This window comes from Podospora anserina, chromosome 4 (genome assembly GCF_000226545.1).
Source record: "Podospora anserina S mat+ genomic DNA chromosome 4, supercontig 1".
Classification (NCBI taxonomy): Eukaryota; Fungi; Ascomycota; class Sordariomycetes; order Sordariales; family Podosporaceae; genus Podospora; species Podospora anserina.
The window spans coordinates 717240-737549 of NW_001914834.1; the positions used below are offsets into that span (position 1 = coordinate 717240).

At 52.1% G+C, this 20310-nt stretch overlaps 6 protein-coding genes across 6 annotated transcripts, besides 1 other annotated feature; 2 read left to right on the forward strand and 4 right to left on the reverse strand.

Moving 5' to 3' along the window:
• Nucleotides 1–374: 374 nt before the first annotated feature.
• PODANS_4_2010 (uncharacterized protein) lies at nucleotides 375–2071 on the forward strand (the record flags this gene model as incomplete). Its single annotated transcript, XM_001903789.1, has 4 exons — nucleotides 375–733; nucleotides 791–1279; nucleotides 1336–1845; nucleotides 1912–2071. 4 exons carry the CDS (start codon nucleotides 375–377, stop codon nucleotides 2069–2071), a joined length of 1518 nt encoding a protein of 505 aa, XP_001903824.1.
• Nucleotides 2072–3526: 1455 nt separating this feature from the next.
• On the reverse strand, nucleotides 3527–4141 carry PODANS_4_2020 (uncharacterized protein; the record flags this gene model as incomplete). Its single annotated transcript, XM_001903790.1, has 1 exon — nucleotides 3527–4141. The coding sequence occupies one exon, from the start codon at nucleotides 4139–4141 to the stop codon at nucleotides 3527–3529; it is 615 nt and encodes a 204-aa protein (XP_001903825.1).
• A 3462-nt stretch (nucleotides 4142–7603) lies between these two features.
• On the forward strand, nucleotides 7604–8896 carry PODANS_4_2030 (uncharacterized protein; the record flags this gene model as incomplete). Its single annotated transcript, XM_001903791.1, has 1 exon — nucleotides 7604–8896. One exon carries the CDS (start codon nucleotides 7604–7606, stop codon nucleotides 8894–8896), a length of 1293 nt encoding a protein of 430 aa, XP_001903826.1.
• Nucleotides 8897–11106: 2210 nt separating this feature from the next.
• Nucleotides 11107–11601, reverse strand: PODANS_4_2035 (uncharacterized protein; the record flags this gene model as incomplete). Its single annotated transcript, XM_001903792.1, has 1 exon — nucleotides 11107–11601. One exon carries the CDS (start codon nucleotides 11599–11601, stop codon nucleotides 11107–11109), a length of 495 nt encoding a protein of 164 aa, XP_001903827.1.
• A 920-nt stretch (nucleotides 11602–12521) lies between these two features.
• Nucleotides 12522–12594, forward strand: a tRNA (tRNA-Ala).
• Nucleotides 12595–12786: 192 nt separating this feature from the next.
• PODANS_4_2040 (uncharacterized protein) lies at nucleotides 12787–17806 on the reverse strand (the record flags this gene model as incomplete). The annotated part of the gene is made up of 2 exons (XM_001903793.1): nucleotides 12787–17109; nucleotides 17186–17806. 2 exons carry the CDS (start codon nucleotides 17804–17806, stop codon nucleotides 12787–12789), a joined length of 4944 nt encoding a protein of 1647 aa, XP_001903828.1.
• Nucleotides 17807–19072: 1266 nt separating this feature from the next.
• PODANS_4_2050 (uncharacterized protein) lies at nucleotides 19073–20218 on the reverse strand (the record flags this gene model as incomplete). Its single annotated transcript, XM_001903794.1, has 2 exons — nucleotides 19073–19594; nucleotides 19673–20218. 2 exons carry the CDS (start codon nucleotides 20216–20218, stop codon nucleotides 19073–19075), a joined length of 1068 nt encoding a protein of 355 aa, XP_001903829.1.
• Nucleotides 20219–20310: the final 92 nt, after the last annotated feature.

Consider the following 20310-nt stretch of genomic DNA (forward strand, 5'->3'; position numbering starts at 1 on the left):
AGCCGTCTTGGCTATGGCATGTTACAGACCACGGACAAGAATACGGACCAAATATTCAGGGGTGTAACCAGATGTTGGGGACTGGCACGGGAAAAAAAAAGCAGGACAGATGAGATCTGCCGATCCATTTCTCCCGGAACATAACCCGGCATGTCAGCTGAAGATCTTACAGGTTGTCAGTCAATATGTCTCCAATCGAGCTTAATATGGCTATTTGATGAAGGGAACGCCCCTCACATGTTTCCCCTCGTAGAATGCCAGGCCGGTCCTCAACACAGTTTCTATAACAGACGTCAACCTTTGAGTTATAACCAAGCAGTCCAACCTTCCAATTGTACACTCTATGGCATTGTTTGACCAGTGCTGCAGTCAAAATGTGGGCTCTTTTCCTTCTTAAGATTCTGTCAGCAGCAGTGCTCGTAACAGCCCAAGGCCCGCCCGCTGTCGGAGGCGGGTGCACCACTAACTCCTTCAACATCCCCAGCTGGTTCATCACCGACTTCAAGGATCTGGTCGACGACGAGAGGAAGGTGGCATTTGGTATTCTAAACCGGGCAACGAACTATACCGCCCAAGCAACATGCGGCATCGATAGGAAAGGGTACAATCTCTGCTCTGTGTCTGGACAGTCAGCCCCTGGGAACGGCACAATTGAAATCAAGGCCTTGGTTGAGGGAACTGTGGCTCAGGTCTCTGTGAACCAAACCTGGAGCTGTAACGATCGAGGCACTCCGTAAGCTCCCAGTACCTACTTTGGTGTTCAGGCTTTCACTGACACAAATACATGTAGAGTCCAATTCACGGCATCAGGCCGGGCTCGTATCTCTCTTTACGATGTACCGGAACCAGAAGCCAGCTCTACATTCCCCCCACTGTTGATTCAAGGGACGCTCCACGCACCAGTCTCCATCACCCCAGACAGGGCGGCAGGCCCGCAAGGTCATGACCAAAAAGGTTGTCAAGCAGCGTCAGAGAAGCCAGAATGGAATATTACCCATATTTACTATACGGATCGGCCAGCGGATGGCAACGTCGAGACGCCTTCCCGCACCTTCAATCTTTTGTTTACAAACACGGCCAATGGGTACGAGGGTGGTTGCGTGCATGGTTCCCTTGTAGGTCCAGCTGGGGAAACGAGCCTGATCTGCGCCGGGTCCGAGTTCGGGAATCTCGGAGGGAGCAGATATGCAATCAGCACCACGGCCAGCTTCGACCCTTCTGATTTCAAGTTCACAGTCAGACAAACTTGGTTTTGTGATGACGAGAATCCATCAAAGCCGTCAGTTCAGCTTCCCTTCTTATCCATTTGCCCATCACTGACGAAGATGTCCAAAGACTCCAATTCACAGCTTCCGCGAGCACAATCCTCCCGCTCACTTGCACCACGACACCCCTCTCGGCCGGCTCTGCGATCAACGAGACAGTCTGCGACCGCAATCCCACTCTCGTCCTCGCAGGAAATGTAGACAGCGCCACTACCCTCCCGCCCTATTCTCTGACTGAACCAATCCCGCGGGACAATACCTGCACCATCACCTCGATCCTCGCCCCAAAATGGCAGTTCTCGGCCTTCGAGATTGTCTACACACCAGAGAAGGAAGAGTGGGAGGCAATCAACTTTGAGATCATCCTGGCGACATACTCGGGGTTTCAGTACCCCATTCCAGTCACAGTCAGCAGAGCGGCTGGAAGGGAAGGGGGTTGGTTCGAGTGCGTCATCGGAGCCGACGGGGCGAACGATCAGCCGCTCTGGCCGTATGCCTGCTTGGTGCAATTTAATCCGGAGACGAAGGAGCTGAAGCTCAAGGCGGATTGGCAGTGTAGGGAGTTGGATGGGGATCAGCCGTGAGTTTTCCCTTCCATGTTCTTTTCAGGTCTGTTTCACGGGAAGATTGTTAACAAAAACGACAGCGTGAACTTCAGCGGTTTGACAACAACAACCATCAAGAGTGACTTCACCTGCGAGACATTTCGGGATATGGAGGTCTGCGTGACTGAAGACACGGGATTTGTGTGGACGGCGGACATTGGGGGTGTTGTCTGGCGCTCCGTGCCGCAGTCTAACCCCTGACTCAAGTCGGCATTGATTTGATTGTTGCTATTGGATATGAGAGCCAGGAGATCATATAAATGTACGCAACGCGAGGAATATATTGTTCCGGAAGTTCCGGCTTCCAACACAACGATGCTTCGTCTCACCGAGCCAGTCTAACAACAGCAGCCAACACGCGCGTCGAAATGTTAAGTCGCGTTACACGACCCAAAACCCTTTTACTACCTAGCCTATGAATCCAGCACGCCCATATAAGTATGCAGCTAAAGATCTCGCTGTTGTCTAACCTCGCCTTTATCCAATCCCCCGTGTGGCTCAAAGGAAGTGGTTCGTTGCGTCTAAAACATGCCCCTCATGAACTTTGACACACCACTATCACCTCATCCAGCGGATATCGAGTTCGGGTCCATCACACCCGGCGCTGAATGCCACTCATTAGATAAAAAGGGGTTTGATACAACGACGAGTTCTTCTCCAGAGCACCACCTTGACGATGTCATCCAGCATTGTAAAGCCAACCTTTTCGCAGCCCGAACAGACCTGTCCACTTTGCTAACACGAAAGGCCGGGGCGCCACTGCAGTTACAACGACTTTACACACTCAAAGTTCGTCAACGTCAAGTAAATCTAGCTGAACAGGCATCGATGTTCCGATACTCCGTGTCTACCGAAGACTCGACACATTGGGGAAATCCAAACTTAAGCTACAGGGGCAGTATTCTCCATTATTATAGTAAGCATTCCCATAACTCCACGAGTACGGCTGGTAACGCCTCGAAATAGTTACAGCGGTCCGCGACCTGGAGTACAGCCACCAACTCATCGAAACCAAATCACCAGTAGAAGACAATCTCCAACTCCACAGCAGCATGCCAAACAACCTCAAAGTCCTCAAACACCTACTCCACACCCAGTTCGAGAACCAGCCACCAACAAATGTCACCGGCATCATCCTAATCCACCAAGACAGCTAAACACTAGGAGTCTGGACCGAAAAATGCCTCCGAGCCGACATCCCCTGGTCTCCGCAAAATCTCCAGGTTTCTAAAGAAGCTGTTGCCAGGGTTCATGGGAGGTGGACTGATAATATGGCCAATGATAGTCATGGTTCTGGTTCTCGACAACGAAAAGGCAAAGGCGGGAGACGATGTGTGTGCGGCGGACATCACGTGCTTGTTATCTCTGGATTTGCGGTGTTTATATTTTCTATCTTTGTGTCGTATATCACTCGAGAAAGCCGCTGGAGATTTTTTCCGCTACGGCGGCGTATGCAGCGGTTATGGTTGTTTTCTTGGGTGCGGCGCTGGGGGCTTGAGATTTGTCCCCAAGACAATATCGATAGACAACCACAGTTTTTGGGTAGAGGGGCAATACATGGAGAAAGGCAGAGACTAGCAGACATGTAAGTTCCTCAAATACAAACTTGATATTCTCCAGTTTCTCGCACGACCATGAAATCAACCTCGTCTTATTCTAGCACTTATCTCCGGGGCTTGTAACCCTCATCCGGAAGGCAGATACATCAGATACCGGAGGCTGATTCCGAGGCTCCCAGTAAGAGGTTTCCCTCCTCGCAAAGCCCTTCCCGCTGGTATCCTTCAGTTGACGATGTTTAAAATCTTTCAGTGTCTTGTTGCAGCCGGAATCAGGGTCCTGACAGTCGCAGGGTATGCGATAGTGGTCAGTCCGTTCAGGATCTTTCTCAAATATATCCGCACTTCCATAAGCCAGTGCTTTTCTGCTGACTACCATACCGCATCTCCGCACGGGACGATTGAACCTCATACCCGACTCTTCATCCAGCAGCCCCACAAGATCGCTGAGGAGGTGCTGAAGACGCCGTGCCCGATGATCCGGTATCACAACAACAATATTCGTTGGATCATCTGCCCGCTCTTTTACGATCTCCTTTTCCTCTTCCTCGCGTCTGTCTTGGGGGTTACCCTGCCGTTTCCATCCTTCGTTGGTCGAGTACAGGTACTTGAATCGGCGGTAGATGATGCTTTGGAACTCGTTCTCATAGTGTTTGAAGACCTTTTCCAACCCCTTTCCCTCCGCGTAGTCTTTTTGAAACTCGACCCAACGCATCGTCCGGAGACTTCCGTCGCCATCCACCACAGTCATGGACTCCTGCACCTCGAGAATATCCCTCTCAGCCCAACGCAGCATGAGGTTTTCCCGTCCTTCATAGTGCATCGAGACGAACTCATCCTGAATCTTCCACAATAACTTCTTCAGTTGCTCCGTTCGACCACCTTGCATATGAGCAAAGAACTGTGTCGTCTCCCGGATGATGTGAACGCCAGCAAAGTATTGGCCAAACAGGTAGGATGTAAATTGGCTGGGCCAGCCGTTACCGTACGCTGCGCAACGTCGTGGGCTGTAGGCCGTGTCTTCCAGAATGTCGTATAACCAGTTGGCCAAGTCCCAAGACGCGATGAGAAGAGGCGCTGATGATCGGGCAAGTACTTTTCGGTTCTTTCGCGACTCGACACGTTGCTGGTTCAATCCTGACATCCATGCTGTCGTGACGGCGCCTACCAGGGCGAGAATGCCCGTCAGAATGGCTGCGATGGTACTTCCGTCGATGCTCATCCTGTCTCATAAAGCCAGTTTCGGGCTTGGCGTAGGTCATTGGGGGTGGTGTTGAAGACAAATCTTAGCAGTCCAAGACTGAAGGACAAGTGCGGGAAGATTCGGCAAGTTTCCAAAGATGAGGTGAAGCGGTTCGCACATTCTTTTCTACAAGACCATCGCAGATCATTGCTTCTAGACCTCGCCAAAAACGCCGGGTGAAATGGACGACACTCCCAATCAGCATTCTCCAGAATATCTTATCGGAGACTTCAGCTGTAGCTTTGACGCCCCTGACGTAACGACAGATCCAATTCACTGCGTAATCTGTCAGAAGGTGCAGGAGGCTAGGCTCTTCTGATGCTGATCCTGCGACTGACATATGCAAAGCTTCGGAGCAGTGTGCAGCTTCTGATTTGCATATTGAGATAGCTCTGCAGCAGGCTGTGATAGTTTTTGTGGTGTGGGGCGTCGTTTTGTGAGCTAAGGTAGGTAGAGAATAAACACGACGATCGGCCTGATGGGAATTGGGTACCTAGCAATTAGATTGGGCTCAAAGATCAAAAGCCACAGCGCGTAACAAGAGCTCCTAACTGGGCGTAGTAATAGTATAGTTCCACCTGGATGGTTGATGCCAATGCGGGGCATTTCTCAAGTCTGGAGGGCAGTGCTTGTGATACAAGGGGGTCGATGACCGGCTTTTACAGTGCTAACTTGCTGCTTGACTTGGTTTTGTCCGTCCCATCATCCCGATCGAGGCGTGGCATCCTTAACCTGTCTCTAGCACGCTTTATCACAATGGGCCAAGGAACGCCCGCAACCGATCAAAATCCTGACATTGAGCTCGGGCACATGCCGCCCGAGTCTGAGTTCTCAAGAACCCCTGCACCGGTGCTCGACGAGTTACAGAAGGGTCAAGATGCCGCCGCCCGAGATTGTAGAACCGATCTCCTCTCGTTCAAACGTGAGCCAAGGTTCAGCAGGGATGGAGATATGCCAGTGTTTGGGCTATATAAGAGTCCAGCCATGATATTGGAACTTCGAGAGCTTTACATTCCCAAGGTTCGCCATCTTCGAATAAAGCTTGCCACAGAGGCGCTTGGGTATCGATACTCCATCTCGGAGAAGTGCCCAGATTGGGCAGACCCAGATGCTAAGTACACTGACAGTAGGGCGCATGATTATCGTAGGTTCGTCAGTTCACTTGAGGAAGACAAGAGACTGATATTTCCGTACAGTGACAGCGGTTAGATATATGCAATTTATCCAGGAGGCCATCGATACTAGGTCTGCTTCAAGTGGTTGGTTACGCATCCACTCTTTCACCTCGACGGACGCCGATCTTTTGCGCACTCTACTCAAGGATCAACAAGAACGCTTTCGCACGGTCAGTTCCCAGTCTGGCACATTGGTTGAGCAAGATCAAGGGAAATATAGCGAGGCAGTGAGCTGGAGTATAGGGTGAACAGCGACACTTTTGGGTTCAATCTACCACAGGCTCTTGCCAGGAATTGTTGGGGGAATTCTGATCTATTTTCCAATGTTTGTCATGATGCAGACTTTCGAAAAGTCGGGGGAAACGGAGAATCCAAGCGACGGGGAAAACTCCAACCAGAGTGGTTATGACAATGCCCGAAACATGCTTCAGATATCAGGGGGCGCAGTTTTAATCTTTGCCATCTTCGTGTCGTTCTTCTCAAACAAGGCTGTTGAAGTCTTTTCAGCCACATCAGCCTACGCTGCGGTGATGGTTGTGTTCTTGGGTGCTACGATAGGGGGGTAGCTTCTGGGTCAACCACATCTGCGAGCGTTTGCAAGGCTGTATCAAGCTTGTTCTCAATGGTATTAGCATTAAATAGGTCGAGTAGTGGAGAAGGCGACTTGAAAAATCGTTGACTGATAGCTTCCGTAGCTTCCATTTTCATTGATACCTAGGCGGATGAGGTACCTGAGGTACAGGAAGCTTGTTCAGGGCCTCCAGCAATCGTGCAATACGTAGTCCAAAGCACACAAATACCTACCAACTTACTTTTTGTACCGGATGTAATCGGTCATCTAACATAGCTCAGATACCAGGTAGGCATGTAGCGGCTGATGGCTGTCCCAGGTCTATCAGATTGCTCTCATCTGTCATGCCCTCGACGGGCAGTCTTGGTGATCATCATCCGCAACACTGATGGCAAGAATTCTGCAGATTACCAACAATGTCTCCACGGAGAGAAATCCTTTCCAGACGGGACTGATTCGATAACTCTGCATCTCCCGGAGAAAAATCTCCGTTCCGATGCATTTCGACACGCTAGTCGTGCTACGTCAAGACTCATTCCTTCGGCATGGCTCCATCGCGCAAGAACAATGTCTCAAAAGCCCGAGGATCTATCACGGCCTATCGTGAAATCCTATTCGATGTCGAAGTGGGTCTTTTGGATAAACGACTCACTCGAATCGTTAGCCAGCTCCGCTGTGATGGTTAACGCGAAGATCATGTCTTACCCCTTGCCGATGATCCGAATGCTGACCAGAGCGTCGGGTTGCATCATGGTGTCTTGAAAGGGGCCATGAACAATTTCATGACTTGGCATTGTGTGATTTCGCATTGGATAAGGTATCGGCACCAGGGTCGGCACTCAGAATCTTTAACCTGTGATGCCGAAGTCAATGATGTCGCTGTCTTAGGTGTCGATGGGGTTTTGTGGACGGCTCTTTGAAGTGCTCTGTTGCTCGTCAAAATGTTTTGGAAAGCATGACGAAGTGTGAGGTCATGATGTATATCAGAATTACTGATGTAGAAAATCGCAACGACGACGAAAAACGAGCATAGAAGGGAGGACCTCGTCTCTAATTACCTTGCCCGAACTCTCATTACATCCCCACTCTCATCATCAATCTCTACAAAAGCAAGAAAGACCATTCCATTCCATTTGTTTTCAGACAACCCAAAGCTCTTCCCAACACTCCATCTCAACAACAACAAACATGCCCCCCAACGATTACTTCCACCAGCAAGATGCTCTACCGATGGCCAAAACTCTCCTTCTCTCGCAGTATGCCCATAACGAAGCGGCAGGTTTCTGCCATGGCTACTCCCTGGCACGGCACGACGCAGAAAGCGAGGCCAACAAGGGAGGCCACGAAGCCAGACAGGACTGGATCAAGCACATTGGTTGCGGACCTGTTGGTGAGTACGGCGGCTGCAACCCTGCTGACGGCCATTTCTGTGCTCTGGTTCTGCCAATGTGCAAGCCGGAGCGGTTGAGATTGGTTTCTTATCTTCTCGAATGTACGTTCTCACTGTCACTCACACCTGTTGATCAACCTGACAAGTTTAGACGCCTTCCTCCACGACACCGTCGTAGAAGGAGTCTCAGCTGTAAACCCCACACCCCACGCACCCCTTCCCCATCCATGCTAACCCCCCTATCCCAGCCCACAAACCCCAACGGCACCACGACCCCCCACCCCGACGCCTTCACCCTCGGCCGACGTAACGACATCGAATCCGGCCGCAAACACCTCCAAGCCAAAACAATGAGGCAGCTCCTCTCCACCGATAAACCCTGCGCCGAACGCATCATCCAAACCTGGAAAGCCATGCTCGCCACCACCCTTAAGCAGAAATCAAAACACTTCTTCAACCTCGAGGAGTACCTCACCTTTCGCATCGTCGACACCGGTGCGACCTTTGTCGAAGCCACAATGCTTTTTGGTATGGGGCTTATCCTGCCTAAGCATGATAAAGCCAAACTTGATGAGGTTACACGGCCGTGTTTTGCTAGTTTGGCGCTGGCGAATGATTATTTTAGCTTTGATAGGGAGTATGCTGAGTTTTGCTGTGGGGAGAAGAGGAATAAAGAGGAGAGTAGGTTGGTCAACGCGGTGTGGTTATGTATGAATTGGTATGGGGTGGCGGTGGAGGTTGCGAAGGGGATGGTGAGGGAGGCGTGTAATGGGTATGCGAAGGAGTTTTTGAGACGGTCAGAAGAGTTTCTGAGGGGATGTGAGGGGGATCGGAGTGAGAAGGATGTGTGGGAGAGGTATTTTAGGGGGTTGAAGCATCAGGTGAGTGGGAATGTGGTTTGGAGTTTGAGGTGCCCGAGGTATCATTCTGATGAGAGGGGGTTTGATCCTAATGCTGGGGTGGAGGATGCGGTTACGGCTGAGATGAGGAGGGGTTTTCTTGCTGGGAAGCAGGAGGAAGAGCAGAAGGAAAGTGATTGGTGGCAACAAGGGTTGGAGGTCACGTCTCCTGGGGTTGAGGTTGCGATGTAAAGAGGGTAGAGTATTTTGGGCCGCACAACGGTCCCTGTAATTGTTTCTTTTCCGGAACTATCAACATCGTAGCTGAGAAACATGTATGACAAAATAATTCAAAGTTCCTAGCATCCCTGAAGCCTCGCTTGAACACCATCGACGCCCTTCATCACTCTCCAGTCGCTGGCTACCGGTACCCATCCGTCTCCCTTTTTCTGCCGAGTCCACCTCCTAACCGATAGGCAACTGGAGGCGGCCCAGGATATGGTGGCAGTTCAATGTCATCATAAAGCTTAGGCTGCTGGTTGACAACGGTGTTTGGGTTGGCGCTGGTGTTGATGTTGGTGTTGGTGTCGGTGGTGCCAGCCTGTCTTTCCACATCATCCAACTGTCGGCCCGCTCGCCGGCCTGGTGATGTAACTGGTTTTGGCGAATTCTTGCCTTTTCCTCTCCCACGAACACCCGCAGCATGACTCTGTGTCTATGCAAAAACATTGTAGAATGCTAGCAATACCGCAGAAAACAAGCCACAACGGCCAAAAGAGAGCCAGGAAGAAGGATACAGTGATGACAAGAAGTTGTTCGCACCCATCCTTAACCAGCCGTGGGTACATTCGACTTATTTCTCTGTAGACGAAACCAATGTTAAAAAGAGAAATCGGCGCGTAAAAGTGACACCCGACGACCAGGAACGTCGATGCGACTTCCCTGTTTCTGCCCTCTCCTAGCCAGCTGTGGGAGTTAGCGCTCTTGAAGGCAGGAAGAACTTTCGGCTCTGACACATACTCTCTGCTCTGCAAAATCATCTTGTTTCTCTGTCGCTGGACTCCTAAGTGTGGAGCGAGACTTTCTCCTGAAGTCGTAGAAGTTATGGTCCTTGATCCTGAGACTGGGCTGAGCAACGGTAGCGATTTTGATGTGGTATGAAGGAAAGGAAGGTAATTACTCTGAGGAGACTGGATTATCTAAGTAGGTACCCACCATACCAGGCAGCGGGTGGCTGAAGTGTGTTTAAAGTTGGTACACTCACATTTTTGGGGGCTTGATACTCGCGCACAGAAAAGCTTTTTCCAGTTGGGTTGAGGCTTGAAGCCATAGCTACCTCATGTCCATGTCCTTCAATCACCACCACTACCTCCAGTCTTTCTCCGACTACCTAAACATGCCCAGGATATGGCGGGAGCTCAACCTCATCACGCTGACCCAGCTGTCCTCAAGAGATAGGTTGGCCACAGGATGACAAAGAGGAGCCAGCCAAAAAAGAACAACGCCCTCGAGCATATATCGTTGATCGACCACCATGCAGGGCAGAGACGGTCTATCGCCGTTCTAATGCCCATGAAAAGCATTCCAACCCCATAGACGGCAAGTACCACCGTTGAAGCGTAATCGGTTCCGACTTCATGACTGCAGTACGATGTTAGGATAAGAGATCGGCGTACAAGAAGGTATCGTGCATCATTACCCCCGGGTGTGCAAGACCGCTTGGAAAGTTTCCTTTGCACGTTGCTTTCTGTCCAGTTGCGAAGTTCCAAGTTGGCGAGTACCAAGATCAAACAGGCGGGAAGTCATCGTACCTCCAATCATCCATCGAGTCACCCATCGCGAAAGTCAGGTATGTACGAGCGAGTGTTGATCGAGGTAGGTACGTATGTCGGTTCCAGAACGAAGATGAGAGCGGCAAAGTGAAAAGAGAAACGTGCGAGTGGCTGCCGTGGAAATATGGGTTTTGTGAAATTGAGGGGTAGATATAGATTCAGGGTCACCGGCATGGCGCCTCTTTCGGCCTGGTGGTGGTGTGGCTTGCGTAGGTAGGAACCTTATAGGTATTCACAGGTGAGAGACATTGAGGGCTTGTCTTTTCTTGCTCACGTTCATGAGAATACGAGGAATATATGCGCAACTTGAATGCAACGCTGTTCATAGCTTCTTTCATGTTGATGGTACTAGTAAGTAGGTATAATGTCATCATCCCAGCAAGTCAAAGAAAAACCACCAAAACAACACTTGACACCCAAACTCCAGCCCGTATAATCTCACGATCATCATCCACCATGTATATTCCATTACATATCGAGCTTCGTCATCATTCCCAGTCAATCCCCCAAAGCGAAAACACCAAGCCCCTGGTTTCCCCCTCACCACATGCTGTCCAAACCAACCCGCCCCCCTCTTCCCTCATCTCCCTTTAATACCCTCGACTCCTACTCCTTCTCCCCCCCGCCCCCCTAACCTCCTCCCTCCCATAAACCGCATACCCCCCGTCCACACCCCGACTCCATACTCCTCGACCCCTCCCTCCTAACATAAACCGGCTCCACCTCCGTCATGCCCACCCTTCTTTCCCTGCTAACCGTCCTCGTCCTTGAATGTCCCCTGTGTGAATGCCTCGACCTGCTCCTGGACGTATGTCGTGGCGGATATTCCTCCCTCACACCCCCATACCACGGCTTCCCCGGCACCGCAGGCTTGTTCGGGGGAGCCCCCAAGTTGGTGCACGACCTAATAATCCAGATGAGAAGAAGCAAACCGACGATTGAGCCGATTACGATCCCGGCGATGGCCCCGCCGGTGAGGGTGGTGGTTTCATCTGGGTCTGCGGTCACGGGAGGGTCATCGTTGGTGCCGGTGATTATTGTTACTGTTGGGGGGTTGTTGTCTTGGCGAGGTGAGAGGAGGTTTGTTGTGAGCGTTGGGAGGTGGGTGAATAGTATTGGGGCCATTTTTGGGGGGTTGTTTTGGTTGCGATGATGGTCCTGTTGGTGATAATGGAGAGAACACAGAGAGAGAGATGGATGAAAAGGAGGAAGGGATGACAGTGCTGATCCTAGACGCTGAATTTTCTACCATGTTTACTGCGTGGCTGTCAATCAGGATTATGTGGCGGTTGAGGTGATGATGTAATTGTACATGAAGTGTGGTGAGGCTGTATGGATTGGGAATGGCTTCGGGTGTGTTTCAGGGGTATTGGTGGGCGGGGCGGGGAGGGGGGGCGCTGGGCGATCTCACATGGTTGGGCACTGCAGACTGATGGAGATGCCAAGTTTGAGATATGGGAATAAGAGAAGCAAGAATATGCAGCATCCTACTGTTTTTTTTTGGAATATGTTTCTCCCTGGTGTCGCTCTGAAGAGAACAACTGAGAACCTAGCTAGCAGATCTGTTAGTCTGAGTATGCACATTTCGTCAGAGCCATAACAGTACTGTTTGCTCAAACAACTGCCGAATAACCATGCACAATGATGTCATAATTATTCCCGCCATCACCACGACATTTTGCTGCCCACAGGCACGCAGTCAGAGAGGAGCATTGCAACACCAACGACACGTCAGGCAATCAACTCACTCCCCAATTCTGCACTTGCCGAAATCATTCCCCTCAGACCCAAATAACAGCCAGAGACCTCCATTTCATTTCAATATCTACACAAAGCACTGAACCATCCTCCTATCCCAGGCCCACATCACCACAACCCAAGAACCATGCCTTTGTCCTCTCAGGGGCCTCCCTGACTGTCACTTTATATCGTGTGGAGTCAACAAAGCTTCAGTTCAAAACCTCACCAAGTCGACTGTTTGCATTGTGGCTGCACCAAGTCAACCTTAGAAATGCTGACGCCGACGTAACCGGCATCATCTCTTAGGGCGTGTGGCGCAATTGGTAGCGCGTTCGCTTTGCATGCGAAAGGTCTTGGGTTCGATTCCCAACTCGTCCAAAGCACGCATGCCTCCTCACAAGGCAAGTCTGGGATGATGTTTTGCTGCCCAGGTTGACCCCCTGAATTACATTTTTTGTGGACTAGGTATGTTGCGCATGTCGACGGCCAAATTAAATTCATTGTAAATAATTGTTGGGCACGTGTGCATTGTTAGTGTCCATGTGGACGCTGGAGAATATCAAAACTCCCCTACTCTTCCTCTTTCTCGTCATCGTCACCCCCATCGACCCCATCTTCTCCCTCATCATCCCCTTGACTGCCCTCCTCCTCCTCCTCCTGCTGCTGCTGCTCGCCCTTCCAAACAAACTCCCTCCCAGGCCCTCCAAAATTAACCTCAAACTGCACAAACCCCCCAAACCCAACAATAGGAAACAACCTCCCCGACACGTCTCCATCCTCATCATCATACACACCCACTTTGACCCCGTTCTTCGTAGCCCACATCTCCCTCTGGGCCAAATCAACCCCAACGCCAATCACATCACCCACCTCCCCATAAGCCATCCCAATAAAATTCGTCCCCGACCCATCAGAAGCATAAATCTCGCCAGCACGCGAGTTGTAAGCCCACGACTTGGCGTTCGGGTTGACGTCACTCTCCATGACGGTCTCACCAGGGAACTTCACACCCGCCGCCCCGACAGAACTGAATCCAAGTGCCACCATTGGCTTCGGTGGCCTAGCCTTGTGCCAAAGCAGAGTCTCCGACTCTGGGAGAGAAGGAGTGTCCTTGATGTTGATCTCGTAATAGTAACGATCCAACCCCGGAGGAAGGGGCTTGTCGGCCGAAACCGACACCTCCTTCGCGGAGAGGTGTCGTATCGTAATACCATCCTCTCCTACGCTCTTGGCGCCGATGGCAGTGGCGCCAGGTAAAGAGGTCGACCACCGAGATGGCAGGTTCTTCACCCAGGTGTTCTGCTCCTGGAGAAACTCTTCCGCTTCCTCGCTTCCCGAGTTGCGCACCAGCTCGATGGGCCGCCAGCCGAATTGGTCTGGGCGGCTAAAGTCTGCGTTGAGGGACCAGAGTTGCTTGAGGAGCTTGACGCTTCCGTTGGCGGCACAGGTCGCGATCAAGGAGGAGTCTTGAATCGCTGCGGTGGGATCGGCCGAGATGAGGAGGGCGATCGTGTCCTCGAAGGCGGGAGTGTGGACTACTGCCCACTGTTCGTAAGCCAACACGAGAGCAGTTCGAGAGGAGGTGTCCTTGATACAGGCGTCCGCTTTTGCCTCCAACAGCAAGCGGACGCACTCGACGTGGCCTCCCAGGGCAGCACGGTGCAGAGCCGTCATTCCCTTCTTTTCGTCCTTGACGTCGATGGCAAGAGCGGCAGCGTCGTCGCGCTCAATGGATACCTGAATCATCTTTGACACAATGTCATCAAACCCGCGAGAGGCCGCTTGTCGAAGGGCAGTTCTGCCGCTACGTCCAGCCTTGTTGATGTCCGCAAGGGGAATGTCACGCTGCACAAGCGCGTCGAGAATCAGGGACGCAGTCTTGTGGCTCCCTTCTAGTTTCCCCAGAAGGGCAATGAAAAAAGGCGTCCAGCCATGGACGTCGACGATGTTCACGTCACAGCCGTGCTCAACAAGCAGTTTGGCAATATCTGTTGCTCCTCTTCGGCACGCCAGATGCAAAGAAGTCCTCTTGAGCGTGTCGGTAAATTCGGGATCAGCACCATGCTCAAGCAGTAAGCGGGCGGCATCAATATGCAAGCTGGCAATGGCTTCTTGCAAAGCAGTTGTCCCTTGAATATCCGTGTCATCGATCTCGACAACACCCTCACGTAGAAGAATCTCCATGTTCTTAACCTGGCCCTGCGTTGCGAGCATCTGCAGAGGACGGGCCGAGGTAAGGTTCTCGGCGTTGATGTCAGCCTTGTGTCTAATGAAGGCAAGCAAAAGATCTTCGGGTGCTGCAGTCCTGAAAGCAAGCAGAATGTGGAACGCGGTGAGTTTTAGCACTCCTTCAGGGGCGTCAATCTCTGCGCCATGCTCCAACAGGGCAGCCAACACTGCTGGGTCTGTTCCCTCTTGGGCAAACAGATGTAGCGGTGTCCAGCCGTAGGGTTCGTTCCTGATGCGAGCATCAGCGCCATGTTGAAGCAACAACTGGACGCCCTCAAGCTGCTGGTCATTTCTGATCCAGTAGTGAAAAGCGTTGAACCCCCATTTGGATTTCGAATTTGGGTCTGCGCCCTTCTCGAGCAGAAGTTTCATCATCTCCAACCTATTCCCAACTGAAGCTGCCACCTGGACTGGGGTGAAACCATTGCAGACTTCGTTGACATCGGCACCAGCCTCAAGTAGACGCTCGGCCCAGCTTGTCAGCCCAAGATAGGCAGCAACATGCAGCGGCTTGTGGGAGCCGCTGGCAAGAGTGTACTTGCGTTCCTCTGGCGGATTCGAGGTAGGCTGGCTCGTTTGCCAAGCAAAAAAGAGATCAGTTTTGGACGAAAAGGCGTCGAGTTCTGTCATCAGCTGGGACCACAGGCTGCTGTCAGCCCTCTCCTCCGGTGAAAACAGCTCCTCAGCCTTGCGAACATGGTATGCCCAGTTGAGAAGCTCGTATCTCGAGTGGTGCGTAGGTTCCGTCTCAGAAGATGAGTCGCTGTCTTCTTCATCTTCCCAGGAGTTGAAATGCTCACGATCGAAGAGACTGGGATCAACAACATCTTCCTCGTCATCGGAATTCTCCAACGGCAGCACCATTTTCTCAGTCAGCATATGTTGTGGGGGCAGAGCCTCCATTTGAAAATCTGGAACCTTGGACTCCGGAATGCTTGACAAGCCAGCGCGTTTCTGGAACAGAGGGTGGTTGAGATGTCGCAGACAAGCCAGAGCCAGCTGCAAATGCCCTTCGCGAGCGTCGATCTTCAGAGCCTTGTGCATGGCATCACTCGTTTTGCACTTTGCGCAGAGTTCGGCGGCTTCCAGTTCGTTATCCGCTTCAGCAGTCGCCCCGCTAGAGCTGCAAAAGAAACCCTCGATATCGTCAAGCTCTCCGATGGGCGCATGAACCATGAACCTGCCCTCGACAGAGCTGAGTTTCAGAATGCCTTCCACTGCCTGCAGGAGCTGTTCCCTTTCCAGACTTGAAATGTGCTCAAAGGCGAGGTCATCCTCTGTGTTGTCGCTGGAGACATCAACCACGGGGCTGGTGTAAGTACCCTGAAAGTCGTCCATGACTTCTCGTGCTGAGATTTGGTTGTCTTTGGCGAGCACAACCCACGTGAGGGCAGTCTTGAGAAGACCGACGTAGTTGGGCTTTAGGTTGCGTAGGGCCTTGGAATACACATCCCCCAGACCACCCGGGAGCTCCAAAAGCCGTTTGGAGAGCGGTCGCTGGAACGGTTCCTTCATAAACGGGATGGCAGTCTTGACAAGATACGAGAACTTGGACTGGGCCTTGTCCAGGATAGCAACCGTAGCCTCCTCGCGTTCCTTGGAGGTGAGGCCTGGGATGTTGTCGAGTTCATCCGCCAGGAACGCCCGAAGATCTTTCCCATTGCCTTCGCCAACATCAATGATCAACTGGTTGGGAAACTCCTCGTCATGCTGATAGTCGTTCTGAAACGTTGTGGGAGAGCTGCACCCAACAAGAATGAGAATGTGATTCTTGACCAATTCGTCGACTTGGCCCCGAAGAGAACGAAGTTCCCGAAGGAGCGTTCGCTGGTGTTGACCCTCGAGGGTCGACTTGCTGATTCCATCAACCACCACGACCACATCTCTTTGCAAAAGACGGACCAGCTTGCAAAACCCTCCAACGAACTGCGGAAACTCGGACATGCGCTCTCTCTCGTGGGGCTGGGCATTTTGCAAGTTTGCTTTTGCGGCCTTGAACACCGCAGTGCAGCTCTCCAGGAGACTCGCGTTCTTTGTCTCCAGGGCCAACTCATAGAGCTGAGAAAGCAGTGTGTGCAGAACCGTCTCGGCTGTAATGACTTGATCTTTGCCTTCCTTGGCATCAGGATTGCAGGTGACGTAAAGGTAGGCGGTATCCGGGTTCCATGCATCCTCCTCGTCCTCGTCATCATCACCCTGGCCTGGGAGGAACTGTCTGACAATGGACGCCATGACATAGGATTTTCCAGTTCCTTCTTCGCCCGTAATGCACAACATCTCACACTCGTCCGACTGCTCCCACGTCTCATAGTCCGGCTCCTCGAAGACCCAGCTGCAAGTGCCTTCAGGCATCGCAACAAGCGCATCAATAGTGTCACCCAAAACTCTCCGACACCCTTCTAGCGGTTGCAGCGCTTCCTGGTATGCCTTGTAGTCTTCCAGGGCAAAGTCCCACGGAGACTTGCGCTTGGTATTGCTGGCCAGCTCGTCCATTCTCTGGGTAATCATGTCAATCTTGTGGTGGAAGGTCTCGAACTGCTTGATAGAGCTGGCAATATCGGCCACAACTGACGACACACCCTGGAGCTGGGTAAGAGTCTTGTCTTGGAAGGCACCCTGGCTGCCCTCGAGGATTTTCTTTTTGAGGATAGCAATTGTCTCGCGCTTTTCCTCGAATTTGGTCTATGGATAGGTTAGTGGCCGTATCTATAACACAGTCCTTGGCGCTGGTCAAACCTACCCTGTTAGACCCGAAAAAGTCCTTGAGGCCATGCTTGAGCCGAGCAAACGACCCAGCCGTGATATGACGCTTCACAGCAAACGAAAAGTCGAGGACGGCCACGTAGGTTTCCGTCACATCCTGGAACAGCTTCTCCACCAGCGGACTGGGCTTCCAGTCGGGCTTTTTGCCGCGTTCATCGTAGAGTCGGTCGTAATGGCGAACGATGATCATAATCTCACTGATATCGCTGAGGGCCGTGCCAAAAAACTTGTAAAGCTCGTAGTTGCTGTGGATGGCTGTCAGGGTTAGCTTGACGGCGTACCAGGCCAGCCCGACGCTTTCTGGAGCCCCTTCCGTCAGGTAGTCTCCGGCCGTGATGAAGTTGTCGATGTTCTCCATGATGTTGGTGATCCACGATTCTGGAATTTCCACATCGGCCAGCTTCTTGTTGCCATACTTCTTGCCAGTAGCTGCCTGCAACTGCTGGGCGGCTTCCTTGGCGTCTTCTGGTCCGGCATATTCACGCAGGAACTCATTGAGGACGGCCACCTCTTTTGGATCGGTATAACGCTCGTGCTTCGACTTTTTGAACCGGTCAAAAGCCTCATCGTAGAGACTGCGATGGGGTGGCGAACCCATGATGACACCCTAATGATCGTCAGCTTACACCTATTTAAAAAGAAAATAGGCCTCAAAAGATAGCCAATAGGCCTATTGACTATATTTGACGTGTGGTTCAAAATATGGTGTGCGTTTACTTACTTTTGCGGTGCCAATTGTATTGTCCACAACGTGGGTGACCGAAGAAAGCGGGAGAGAGTGAGAGAGTGGTGGAGTTGGGGACGGGTATCGACGAGCTGGAAGCAGAGACTGATCAGGTCAGGGTGAGGTCTGAAGAACTTAACCAGGAAAGCAGTTAGTTGTGATACCTGGAATGCCGAAGATGTGTGATCGACTTACTTCCTGACATGCAGCTGCCAAATCACCGTCGGAGATTTGAGGAGTCTCGTTGATTCCACACGTCGAAGGGATGGGTGTGACGGGCTTCGAGGTTCCTGACGGAGGATACTGATCTGACGACGTGGTTTGGAGGAGTGGGCATGATTATAGCTACTGGAAGATGGTCGTCAGATTTAAGTCTCCCAAGCCCCATCTGTCCCTGGCTCCTGCGTGGCCCCATGTTTACGGTGCGATAGGGATGAAGCAGAAGGGCGCGGGGTCGTATCGGGGTAGTGGGCATCATTGCGTGTGGCTTGAAGATTTGCAAGTCAGAGAGATCAAAAGAAGGGATTCGCTGCTTCGTTTCATCGAGGCCCACTGAAGTCGCTGGTCTCATCTCGTCGGGCAGTCACGCTAAGGCCAGCAAGCATGTTAGGTAAGCACCAGCTGAGAAATGGACGCTTCTGATTGGTTAATTGTGGGGCGAGAGCTTAAACTGCTGCCTTAACTCCGCATGTCAGATTTTGGTGTCACTCTCATGTTACGCCACTTTTACATCCATACCACTGGTCCATCCGTGTAGTACGCTGACCGCCGAGAATCGTGATGCATCTGATATGGCCCCGAAGAGTCGCGATTGGGCAGAGCTTACCCTGCAGTCATATCACAACATGACCCCTGATCGCGGATAGTGATACTGGTTTTCGATCAAGAATTTATGCTAGTACTCACTTCCGCTTTTCTTTGTCAGCTGTAGGTCTCCTATCTAGGATCACAGTCCGTGCCGATTTCCGAGGACTCAATACCTTGCAGTAGAGAATGAGAACTGTGGAAGCATTCAAGTCTCTTGAAGATACCTCGGTATCGTAGGGTGCGTATTTACATTGTGCCGGTACCTGATGTTGAGCTTACTTTACAACCCAGTAGTTCTCATTCTACCTCGCCCTTTCCCTTCCTCTCATCCATTTACTGCGACAGGAACTGCACAATGGCGTTGTAGTTGGCCTTGGCGTTGTAGTTGCTGTCGAACAGGAGAGGGTTGCCCTGAGGGCGCCACGAATCCTGGTCACGGACACCCCAGACGGTAATGGAACGGCACTTGGGCTCCTCCAAGCAGCCACGGGTCACGGCGACGTAGTCGTTGCTGTTGTTGTTCTGGATGTCGAGCTCGGTAACGGCGACCTCCTTGACGCTGGTGGCAGCGAGAACCTTGATGGTCTGGGCAAGACCATTGCCCTGGCCGGACTGAAGATGGCCCTGAGTACCGATACCGTCGATGGGGATACCCTGAGACAGCCACTTGTTGACGTTGGCAACCATGCCGCGGGTGACCTTGGCGTAGTTGGGCTGGTCGAGGTTGTAGTCGTTGATGTAGAGCTTGGCCGAGGGGTCGGTCTCGCGAGCGGCGTCGAAGGCAATCTTAACGAAGCTCTCGCCGAGGACACGAGAGAAGACGCTGTTGCGGAGCGAGCCATCCTCGTTGAACATCTCGTTGATCACATCCTATCGAGTTGTGTCAGCTCTCCAGTTTCCTTGTTCACAACATGATCACAACACATGACATACCCAGTGGTAGATCTTGCCCTTGTAGCGGCCACCGACGGTGCGGATGTGCTCCTGGATCACACGCGTGAGCTGGTCACGGTTGTTGATCTGGTTGACCCAGCCGGCGAGCTGAGAGTGCCAGACAAAGGTGTGGCCACGGATGGTCTTGTTGCGCTCGGTGGCCCAGTTGACGAGGTAGTCAGCCTGGCCCCAGTTGTACTGGCCCTGGCGGGGGTTGAGACTCTCCCACTTCATGCTGTTCTCGGGAGTGACCTGACCGAAGTTGGCCTCGATAATGGCGGCGTTCCGGCCAGCCTGAAGACGGCCCTGATCGGTGGCAGTGCCATAGAACTCCTTGCCCTTGGCCTTGAAGAGCGCGTCGATGCTCTGGGAAGCCTGACGGTGCTCGACGGTGGGAGCCGCTGACACCAACGGTGCCAACAGAAGCATAAGACTGGCCTTCATCTTTGACGGTGGGTGAGACTCGGCTGGGATGACTGGGTAGTTGAAAAAGAAGCGGTTAGGTTGGAAGGGCCAGCCTCCTATATACCTAGTCTCAGATTCCATGATGGCTGCTCGGGATTACCCACGCATCTCCACCCTTGGGTCCCTCTGTTCCGATTCGACGTATCTTCTGTCGACTACATGATATCGTTCTC